Here is a 12,499-nt window from a genome sequence, read left to right as displayed (position 1 = left end):
GTGAAGAAGCGCGCCCCATGCATTGACTCAATTGCTGTAGTGATAAGAGGTAGCGGGTAACTATCTCACCGTGATTTTATTGAGATCTCGATAATCAATGCACGGGCGCAAACTGCCATCCTTCTTCTTCACAAAAAAGAAACTCGAGGAGACGGGTGAAATTGAGGGTTGAATGTACCCCTGACGCAGGGATTCGGAGACATATGTCTCCATAGCCACCGTCTCCGCTTGTGACAGGGGATACACGTGACTCCTAGAAAATGCAGCTTCTACCAGGAGATCTATCGCACAATCCCCCCGTCGATGGGGTGGTAATTGAGTCGCCTTCTTTTTACAGAAGGCGAGAGCCAAATCGGCATATTCAGGGGGAATGCGCACGGTGGAGACCTGGTCTGGACTTTCCACCGTAGTAGCACCAACGGAAACCCCTAAACACCTACCTGAGCACTCTCGCGACCACCCCGTAAGAGCCCTCTGTGGCCAAGAAACAGTGGGGTTATGACAAGCTAACCAGGGTAGGCCTAGCACCACAGAATATGCAGGAGAATCAATAAGGAAAAGACTAATCTTCTCCTTGTGACCCCCCTGCGTTACCATACACAAAGGAGCGGTGACCTCCCTGATAAACCCTGACCATAATGGTCGCCTATCTAATATCTAAAGCATGAACGGGGAAAGGCATATCCACAGGAACAATGGGGATCCCTAAACTATGAGCTAAACTTGTATTAATGAAATTCCCAGCCGCGCCTGAATCTACTAGCGCCTTATACTGGGAATGCGGGGAAAATTCAGGAAAAGTGACAGAGACAAACATAAGTGCAACAGAGGGCTCTGGATGAGAATGGTGCCTACTCACCTGGGGTGATGCCAGAGTGCCCTGCCTGCTGCCTCTATTCCCAGAGGAACCAACCCGGCACCGACCAGCAGTGTGACCTCTGCGACCACATATGGTGCTCGAGCGGGAACCCCCTCCGGTCTCCCTGCGCACCATCCCTCCTAACTCCATGGGTACGGGAGAGAGGGTGCGGGAGGATGGAACAACCAGACCCCGATCTAGACATCCACGAGTAGCCAGCATGTTGTCCAGCCTGATGGACATGTCCACCAGCTGGTCGAAGGTGAGGGTGGTGTCTCTACAGGCCAGCTCCCGACGGACGTCCTCGCGTAGACTACAGCGGTAATGGTCGATCAGGGCCCTGTCGCTCCATCCAGTGCCGACAGCTAGGGTCCTAAACTCCAGAGCAAACTCCTGTGCACTCCTCGTCTCCTGCCTCAGATGGTAGAGGCGCTCACCCGCCGCTCTGCCTTCAGGTGGGTGGTCCAATACTGTCCTGAAATGGCGGGTGAACTCCTCAAAATGGTCCAACGCCGCATCCTCTTCTCCACACACAGCGCTGGCCCACTCCAGGGCTTTCCCGGTGAGGCACGAGACGAAGGCGTAACTCTTCTCACGGTCCGATGGAGCTGGGTGGACCGTGGCCAGATACAAGCTTAGTTTAAGGAGAAAACCCTGGCAGCCGGCAGTATCTCCGTTGTACCCCTTAGGCAGGGATAAATGGATCCTGCTGAGTTCAGGAGGGGGAAAAGCGTTCAAGGGAGACCCCGGTTGTGCTGGTGGAGGCGCTGGAAAAACTCCCTGTCTCTCCCAGCGGTCCATATTCTGGACAACGCGATCCATGGCGGCGCTCAGGTTGTCAATCATCTCTGTTTGTTCCATGACGCGTTCCTCCACCTCCATGGCCGAGGTACCTTCTCCTGCTGACTTCATTTTTTGGGGTCAGAGATTCTGTCAGCATCGTGTGTATAGGTGGCAGGGAAGTCAGGCGCAGGAGAATCAAACTGAGTGTAATGGAGTTATTTAATAATAATGAGCGAAACATACTCCAAACACTACATGTAACAAATAACTAAATGGGTACGAGGACCCGTCGCTCACCAATACAAAAGATATACAACACTGACATACAAACAATCTCTGACAAAGACATGAGGGGAAACAGAGGGTTAAATACACAACAGGTAATGAATGGGATTGAAACCAGGTGTGTATGAAGACAAGACAAAACCAATGGAAAATGAAAAATGGATCAATGATGGCTAGAAGCCCGGTGACGTCGACCGCCGAGCACCGCCCGAACAAGGAGAGGCTTCGACTTCGGCAGATGTCGTGACAACTAAAGCATGGGAAGCATAGAAATAGAGCACATAGAACAGATCTGCCGCTTCTTAGACTTGCTTTCAATGAGAATGACCGAACTATACATGTCTCTGTGAATTTGGTCGGGTCACCCAAAAAAGTGACATATTGCAGCTTTAACCATCTTTTGGTGCTACTATGGTATTTGTTTACATTTACATTGTTTACAAACATTGGAGTTAAACAAGCTTATATTTTAGGTTTTGATGGGGTGTGACAGTTGAACTAAGCTCATGAGGCATTTAGAAGTTATATTTTTGAAGAATCAATGGCTATATTATAATTAATTTATAAGTCCAAAAATGTATGTAGCAACTAAGGATTCTAGCCTCAACACACATTTCTGCGGAAGTCTCCCATTGACATGAATGAATGATTTACGCAAAATTCTGAGTGTTGCACGCTTAACTCAACTCTGAATTGGCTCTGATGTGAGAGGTTATCCCTGGTCAGAATTTTCTGTCACACAGCTAACAGTGTGGGTGCTGACGAGTGCAGACTTTTGCTTCACACTCTATCGTGCATGTCAATATATTTATCCCTGATACCTAACATATAAAAAATGTTGTACATTATGTGTATACATTCTGTTTTGGTCCCCAAAAGTGATTCTCTCTTATCAGCATGATGTATGACACATAATGATGATGTATGACACATATTGATGATGTATGACACATACTGATGATGTATGACACATACTGATGATATATGACATATATTGATGATGTATGACACATACTGATGATGTATGACACATACTGATGATGTGTGACACATTGTTCCTTCTCTGAGTATTTTCCTGACAAGCCTGCATAAGACCAGCCTGAGTCCATAACACTGAAACAGAGAAATAATCACTTCAGCAATGACTCTGTGACTTGTACAGTAATTCCTTAGCCACAGCTAATGGAATAAGGAGCCTTGTTGATGTCTGGTAGCAACAGTGCTTAGCTATCACACTCCGTGCCTCAGATTCAGATGCCAAATACTTGTCAAAGAGTTTTAGTAAATTGGCTCCTTGCGGATCGCACTGTGGCTGTGTTTATATTTGTTTCACTAATTGGTATTTTTTAATTGGAACAATCAGATCTGAAAAATATCTTATGTGAAAAGATCGAATGTGATTGGTCAAAAACTCAATTTGTAGAAAATATATCCGAATTGGGCTGCTTGTGTAAACGCTGCCTGAGATACCATTTCAGAGGCTAATTTAAGCGATGCGAAACCACGAATATCTCTGAGATATAGTTGGTAACCTAGAAAGCAATAAAGCGAGACTAAGAGACGTGCATCAGTATGTCTGAAATGATCACAATGAAATACCAAATCCCATCCAAAATTACTAATGCATCTCTGAGGAGCTGATATGATGATGTGTGAGCTTCCTTTCAATTTGGAGGCATAAAATGTCACAAAGAAACCACCAATGTAGCCTGAAGGGATGTACTAACAATGTTCCTATATCAAAGAAAGTTGTAAATGTGTTCTGATACTGCCCACAACGCCACAGAAAAGCACTTTTTTTTTTTGAGTGTCAGAAGAAAGCTGTTGAAAACAGGAGAACATAATTTTTCGAACTATATTCAACTTTCTTTCTCATTTCTCAATAACACATTAATTACAGCCTGCTGGAGTATCACTCAAAATAATTTTCATGAAAAACACATCTGTATATTTAACAGGCCAATAGTGATGGTTGTATTCTGTTGTTCACCGTAGCTCACTGCCACTACCTGTGAAGCATTTCTAGGCAAACCAGTGTGGAAGACTTATTTAATGGAACATTTCATCTAAATTGGATGGCAAAAACTGGATGCATGATGCAAAGTTGAATGTGCAATTTTTGAGACTTTGAGCATTTGCCCCCCCCCCCCCCCCCCCTGAATGTCTTTGCACCGCCCTGCATCGCTTCATCACAAGGGACAGATGGAAAACCAACACGTATATCTCTTTGTGACAGCATGTCGGGCTGACAGTACAGCCCTTATCGTTGGTCATCACGAAAGGGACTAGTATTGGCTGTGATTTGGGGCAGCTAAAAACTGGTTTAGATGTGCCCTACTGGATTGAAACATGAAATTTATATTCAAAATGGTGCCAATTGGTATCAATGCAGGTTTGGACAAATAAAAACGTGTATGCTAGTGTTTTTTTTTTACGGAGACTATTAAGGAGAGGTATAGCTGCTCAATACTGTTGTATTAAGATAACAGAGAGCCTGAGATGTTATGAAAAGAGAAGGTGAACAGGCTCTGATCTAGAACAACGTGAGCAGCCCCAAATACGGCCAGTTGAATTAAACTTGTGTTTATATCGGCAAACAGATCGCAGGAATATAGATGATTCTTCCTGTACAGCCTATTGAGGCACGGTTGGATGGACTAATGCACTTTGGACAGTTTAATGTGCAAGGCAGCAAGAGAGTTGGGCTATGGGGAGAGCTATGAGGATGCCCAACTCCAAAAACAACTGTAAAAACCAACAACACAAAGAGGTCGACTGATATCTCTGAATAAGACAGACTGGAGTATTTACATCAGCAGACAATTTATCTCATGAGACTAAGCCAGCATGGCACAGATCTAAATCAAATAATCAAGGGAAACTCCAGACATTTGTGAGGGAGTGAAACAGTATCACAGAACTGATGACATTGCACAATTCAGCTCGCTTGAAATCACATGACATCAAGGGTATCCTGAATATCTGGTAGACAGCGAACATATTACACAGCATGGTGTATCAGTAATTATAAACTGGGTGGTTGGAGCCCTGAATGCTGATTGGCTGACAAATGTGGTATATCAGACCGTATACCACAGGTATGACAAAACATGTATTTTTACAGCTCTAATTACATTGGTAATCACTTCATAATAGCAATAAAGGCACCTCTGGGATTTGTAATATATGGCCAATATACCATGGCTAAGGGCTGTGTCCAGGCACTTGCATTGGCCATATACCACACACTCTCGGGCCGTATTGCTTAAATAGACAGTTATAACACCCACAGCTGATTGTGACTGAAGCTTTCCGTATCTTCTGAGCATTATAATGTTATATATGATTCTTGGCGAGGAGGCCTATGGTGAGTCTATTGTAAGACTTTACAATATGTCTTGCACAGTCACCCAACAAAAATGCAAGGTCGGTGAGAGTACATGACAGCGACCTGCCGGTGCCCTCAAACGCCTTTTCGTTACCCTTTGAAGTCAACATATTTCATGGCAACTTTGATAGTAGCCTTCCTGACAGTCCCTGAAAACCATTAGAACAGACTATAACATACAGTATATGACTCACGATACGTTCGGAGGGGCGTATTAAACAGTTAGAACGACTAAACAAAATGTCTACACGCTTATTGCAAATATGATGAGTCCTTTAATGTATATGGACGCCAGTGGACGGAAGTTCTATTTTCATGTACTGTAGTCTATACTTACAATGATGAACAACATAATGCAGATTGATCGACCAGAGATATTTTTTTACTAGCCTGTTTTAAAAATGTGTATGACAACTTATGGTATTTCATTTATTTTGAATATTTTAGCTATCACAAATAAATGAGTGACAGACTTCAGAAGGGATTTTGCGACAAGATTTCTGACCCATCATTAACCTCGACCTGCAAACCACCATAAGAAGCCTATCGACGTGCAATTGTAATATTCAAATGAAATTATAAAATAATACTACCAAGCATAGGCTATCCCCTCTTTACGCATTGTGCTGGCCAGATTCCAAAAGTGCACACCACATCTAGGGTAGACTAGCTCTTTTAAAACCACATTTTGAAACATAACCAAACATGAATGAAGCAAGGTTACAGTACACTTACCTAATAGTGAATTGGCAAAGCCGTACCATACACACCCACTTTCTCCTATGAGCCATCTTCCCTGTGTACTTGCCGCGAAACTGAACGGAGTTCCCACCACACACACCAGCAGATCACTGAATGAAATGTTAATCAGTAGCAAGTTGATAGGCGAGCGCAGCACCTTGTAACGGCAGAAGAGGACGAGAACCAGGAGGTTGTTGAGGAATCCGAAGGTGCCAATGAAGCCCAAACACACTGAGACTATCAGGTTCCCGGTCGGACTGAGAGTGGTGCGGGATAAATTGTGTTCCAGGTGCCTCTCTGCAGCACCCGTACACAGCGCGCTATTGGCCCTCGTGCAGCCGCTGAAGCTCACATTGGACACGATCATCGCAATCCGTTTTCGCTACACAAGCGCGCGCAGTGGATTGAACAAGAGCTACTTTGTGCTTGGCATTTTTAGGAAAGTTGAAAAATGTGGGCTTCTGAGTTGGCTAACAATATATTAAAGTTGATGGCTGAGTCACTTGTTGCTTTGAGGAATTTGTTTTCCAAAAGTGGATCAAAATAGGCTAAGCGCTCGTTGGGAATCTATAACTTTGTTTTCCAGTTCAGGGTTTAAACCAGCAACGTTTGACGGGGCTGTGCTCCACCGTGTGGTAGTCTACTTAAAATCCACACACACGGCTGGACTAAACTCCCTCAGTCAGTGTTTATATTGCTGTACCACTTTCACAGCTGACGTCTGCGCCAGTGAACAGCACGTCCTCACAGGGTCTGTGCTATGCTATACCGGGACATTACAGGACAAGTGGGCTACAGTAGGCTACACCTTCCATATGCTGCCCGACTCTCAATTTATTTTGACTAAAATCTAACAACATTTAGGCTAAGTGCAGTGCTGTGATAGTTTCAGTGTTAGGTTCATGTTATTCTGTGCGGTAGTAACCGCCACACGTTCCTGTTGGATGCGGGCGCTGTCCATGGTCCTGCAGCCTGTGTGTCCTGAAGTCATTGCCAATTTGACATCAAAGTTCTCGAAATCGCCAACAATCAACGGTGCGGACCATTTCAGAATCCCCATGAGATAAGAGTCTTCTGTATCAGGCCAAGACTGTTCCTATTGATTTACTTGCCTTTTAAGTGGTAGCACTTAATCACTTCTTAAAAGGTTAACAGAGCCAGTGTGGTTTAGGATATAGATGGGTGAAAGTAATACATTGCCACAAACACTAGCACATACTTTTTGAGACTATTTCAATCGTTCCATTGTATACTGGACAAGCTCCAAACTAATCTCAAGTATTTGCAAGTATTTTACATACAGTGCATTTGGAAAGAATTCAGACCCCAGGACTTTTTCCACATTTTGTTACATTACAGCCTTATTCTAAAATTGATTACATTGTTTTTTGCTCATCAATCTACACGCAATAACCCATAATGACATCACAATACCTCATAATGACATCACAATAACCCATAATGACAAAGCAAAAACAGGTTTTTCGAATTTTTTGCAAATGTTTTAAAAACCAAAAAACTGAAATATCACATTTACTTAAGTATTCAGACCCTTTACTCAGTACTTTGTTGAAGCACCTTTGGAAGCGATTACAGCCTCGAGTCTTCTTGGGTATGATGCTATTTTGTGTTAAATGCTCTACAACAAAGCTTTCTTAGTGTACACCAAGCTTTCTCTGCCCTTGACCTTGTTCTGAACACCTCCAAAACAAAGATCATGTGGTTTGGTAAGAAGAATGCCCCTCTCCCCACAGGTGTGATTACTACCTCTGAGGGTTTAGAGCTTGAGGTAGTCACCGCATACAAGTACTTGGGAGTATGGATAGATGTTACACTGTCCTTCTCTCAGCACATATCAAAGCTGCAGGCTAAAGTTAAATCTAGACTTGGTTTCCTCTATCGTTCCTCTACCTCTTTCACGCCATCTGCCAAACTAACCCTGATTCAGATGACCATCCTACCCATGCTAGATTACAGAGACGTAATTTATAGAGCGGCAGGTAAGGGTGCTCTCGAGCGGCTAGATGTACTTTACCATTCGGCCATCAGATTTGCCACCAATGCTCCCTATAGGCCACATCACTGCACTCTAAACTCCTCTGTAAACTGGTCATCTCTGTATACCCGTCGCAAGACACACTGGTTGATACTCATTTATAAAACCCTCTTAGTCCTCACTCCCCCCTATCTGAGATATCTACTGCAGCCCTCATCCTCCACATACAACACCCGTTCTGCCAGTCACATTCTGTTAAAGGTCCCCAAAGCACACACATCCATGGGTAGCTCATCTTTTCAGTTCGCTGCAGCTAGCGACTGGAACAAGCTGCAACAATCACTCAAACTGGACAGTTTTATCTCAATCTCTTCATTAAAAGACTCAATCATGGACACTCTTACTGACAGTAATGGCTGCTTTGCGTGATATATTGTTGTCTCTACCTTCTTGCCCTTTGTGCTGTTGTCTGTGCCCAATAACGTTTGTACCCTGTTTTATGCTGCTACGATGTTGTGTTGTTGTCATGTTGTGTTGCTACCATGTTATGTTGTCATGTGTTCCTGCCATGCTATGTTGTTGTCTTAGGTTTCTCTTTATGTAGTGTTGTGTTGTCTCTCTTTTCGTGACGTGTGTTTTGTCCTATATTTTTATTTAATTTATTTATATTTTTAGCCCAACCCCAGTCCACGCAGGAGGTCTTTTGCCTTTTGGTAGGCCGTCATTGTAAATAAGAATTTGTTCTTAACTGACTTGCCTAGTTAAATAAAGGTTAAATACATTTTATTTAAAAAATAATAATAATACGCTTGGCACACCTGTATTTGGTTAGTTTCTCCCATTCTTCTCTGCAGATCCTCTCAAGCGCTGTCAGGTTGGATGGGGAGCGTCGCTGCACAGCTATTTTCAGGTCTCCAGAGATGTTAGATCAGGTTCAAGTCCGGGCACTGGCTGGGCCACTCATGGACTTTCAGAGACTTGTCCAGAAGTCACTCCTGCATTGTCTTGGCTTAGTGCTTAGGGTCATTGTCCTGTTGGAAGGTTAACCTTCGCCCCAGTCTGAGGTCCTGAGGGCTCAGGAGCAGGTTTTCATCAAGGATCTCTCTGTACTTTGCTCCATTAATCTTTCCCTCGATCCTCACCAATCTCCCAGTCCCTGCTGCTGAAAAACATCCCCACAGCATGATGCTGCCACCACCATGCTTCACCGTAGGGATGGTATTGGACAGGTGATGAGTGGTGCCTGGTTTCCTCCAGACGTGACGCTTGGCATTCAGGCCAAAGAGTTCAATCTTGGTTTCATCAGACCATAGAATCTTGTTTCTCATGGTCTGAGATTCCTTTAGGTGCCTTTTGGCAAACTCCAAGCGGGCTGTCATGTGCCTTTTACTGAGGAGTGGCTTCCGTCTGGCCACTCTACCATAAAGGCCTGCTGCAGTGCTGCAGAGCTGCAGAGATGGTTGTCCTTCTGGAAGGTTCTCCCATCTCCACAGAGGAACTCTGGAGCTCTGTCAGAGTGACCATCGTCTTCTTGGTCACCTCCCTGACCAAGGCCCTTCTCCCCCGATTGCTCAGTTTGGCCGGGCGGCCTACTCTTGGAAGAATCTTGGTAGTTCGGAGCTGTCTCTGAGCTCTACGGACAATTCCTTCTACCTCATGGCTTGGTTTTTGCTCTGACATGCACTGTCAACTGTGGGACCTTATAGAGACAGGTGTGTGCCTTTCCAAATCATGTCCAGTCAATTGAATTTACCACAGGTGGACTCCAATGAAGTTGTAGAAACATCTCAAGGATGATCAATGGAAACAGGATGCACCTGAGCTCAATATCGAGTCTCCATAGCAAAGGGTCTGAATACTTATGTAAATAAGGTATTTCTGTTTTTTATTTGTAATACATTTGCAAAACTTTGAAAAAAACTGTTTTTGCTTTGTCATTATGGGGTATTGTATGTAGATTGATGAAGAAATACAATTATTAATACATTTTAGAAAAATACTAATGTAACAAAATGTGGAAAAAGTCAAGGGGTCTGAATACTTTCCGAATGCACAACCAGGTCTTAACAACCAGGTCTTAACAACCAGGTCTTAACAGCGTACTGTTTGTACAGCTCACGGACACACAGTGGTGCACAATTACATTATTTGCGAACTTTTTGTTTTCCATTTTGAGCTGTATTTCTCCAAAGTCGCATTCCCATTGTTTCTGTGTACATTCTCACTTGACATACAAGTGGAGTTGTGAGGATGCTTATGAGATATACTGTAGACAGTGGCAGAGCAGACTTGGTGGTTCAGGCTTGATTTAAACAGTTCCTTTGGATTCCTTGTTGTTTCCCTCAAAGCCACTGATGCTAAAATGGGCATAATGCATTTCTGAATGGAATCGCATGACTCCCTGACTGACTTGTGAATTGAAGAAATAAAAACGGCCTCTCTTGAAAGATTACCCGCTAGCCTGCATGGAGCACGAAGCACGACTCGCATGTCATGGACAGTTAGAATTGACCTGTTCTGAGAGAGCTGTGAATTCCTTGCTACTTTCTTTGCATTTGTTTGAATTATCCCTGTCAGTATATACATTTGAAAAGCATGTTGCCTATTGTCTGTCTAAATCCTATTTTTATTGATATGTTTAATAATGTAGCGACCCGCACAGACAGCTGTGTGTTATGTGTTAGGCTATTAGTTGGTTGTGTTGAACTTACCAGTACCCAGTGTTTGTGGGGTCCGCCATACCAATCAACCTGCTATCTGCCAATCACGGGAATGCCTGGAATGTTCTGATGCCGGGTATCCTGGTGGTTGGTGGAGTGGCGTGTGGGGGGTCTGGCAGGGGGATGGGATTGGGACCAGGTTTAGCCATTGTTCTCTCTCTTACGTTTGGTCTTCACAAGAGAAGGTCACGGTTGTTTTACAGGGTATCCTTCATTTATTTGGCGTGGGCTACCGCCAACAGTAGCCTGTGTGAAGTTGTGTTAATAAACCGTAAATGCGTAAACTCAAACCTCTTTCTGGACAATTGTTCCTTTATGATCTAGTCAGGTCATTACAATAATAAAAATATATATATCACACACATAAAAAAAACAGCCTTAGGGCTCTATTCAGTCTGTAAAGTGGAAGCGGATTCCGCGATAGAAATGTAAGGTAATTTTCCATTGAGCCGACATATGCAACGTTTACTGTGAATGCAGTCTCCGCTAAATCCTTTACATTTCAAGCATGCTGTAAAACTGAACTTCCGCGATGCAGATTAAATATAGCCCCTAGTAGCCTATTGATTTGACGACATAATGGAAAAACTGCAGAAATGGCAACTTGATGACTAATGTATGATTTTCATAATTTACAACTCACTCATAAAAAAAACGATATTCTACAGTAAATAAGGGAATATGCATGTAATGGTGTGTTAATTAAGTAACACTTAGCGCCAAGGGCCCTATGACGGAACGCATAGAACACAGCATTTAGAACACAGCATTTAGAATGGCACCTACAGCACTCTCTAACATGCAGAACATATACAATTAGAATGCATCACTATATTTATATAATAGAACTGTAAGTTCTATTTGCCAATATTCTGACATTTCCGTGGCTCTTTGCATAAACTCAAAGGAACCTATTATATTCCTTAATAAACTTGGAAACTGCTGATGATGACATAAGTACTCCCGAATCACATGGCATTGATGCTTTCCAGATGTCGCCAGTATGAGACAAATTCATTGCGGGCAGGCCTCTCCTCCTTCGTGCATATATGTGCATAATGTATGTCAGTAGATTTCGTGCATCGGTGTTGCACATGTAGCCTACAGACTACGCTAAGTGGTTTGGGAGTTATGTAATGTAACACTATTCTATCGTCACATGCATGGCCATAATCTTTCCTATTCTTACCCCATGCACTAAGGAAAGTACTTTCCCTTGGATCCACACTTCTGTTGTATTTAAAAAAAATACATTTAAAAAAGCTTAATTACCCTTGAAAATAGCATGGCGACATTTAAGATGACAAATATGCAGCTCTAATTGGGTTGGATTAAGACATTATAGGTCCTCTGCTGAATAACATTTCCATTGAATAATCTCAGTGGGCCTTCCGTGGTATTTCAACAAGGTTTTCAGGTCAATAGTGTAGATAGAATTCAGAGAGCTATCATTGTACAAGAAGGCCTTACTAAAGTCACAAGGTTATTGGGCTTAACCTTTAACCTTTATCCAGGACATTCTCAACTGGATGTTGGATGGTTCCATTAATCAGTGTCATGTCTGTGAGTCCAATGAGAACCCAAATAACAAAACCTTAGGCTATTATTAGTCTAATCAGTGTGACCATTGACAATATGTTCATGTACACCCACTGTAGACCAGTAAACCAACTACTGGGTTTTTCTCCTGTGTTCCTTATTGAAAATAATTAGTCACACAAAAAAAT

General features: G+C 43.1%; 1 protein-coding gene across 1 annotated transcript in view; it reads right to left on the bottom strand.

The window, feature by feature from the left end:
• LOC120019940 (pinopsin-like) overlaps nt 1-6,423 on the bottom strand; it is a 64,376-nt gene extending 57,953 nt beyond the window's left edge. Inside the window, exon 1 of the mRNA XM_038963350.1 lies at nt 6,051-6,423. Within this exon, the coding sequence (XP_038819278.1) occupies nt 6,051-6,423 (373 nt within the window). The remainder of the gene's footprint in view (nt 1-6,050) is intronic.
• Nucleotides 6,424-12,499: the final 6,076 nt, after the last annotated feature.

The sequence above is a fragment of the Salvelinus namaycush genome, chromosome 25, assembly GCF_016432855.1.
Source record: "Salvelinus namaycush isolate Seneca chromosome 25, SaNama_1.0, whole genome shotgun sequence".
Classification (NCBI taxonomy): Eukaryota; Metazoa; Chordata; class Actinopteri; order Salmoniformes; family Salmonidae; genus Salvelinus; species Salvelinus namaycush.
The sequence above is the reverse complement of the archived record's forward strand: the minus strand, read 5'-3'. Positions and strand labels throughout refer to the sequence as shown.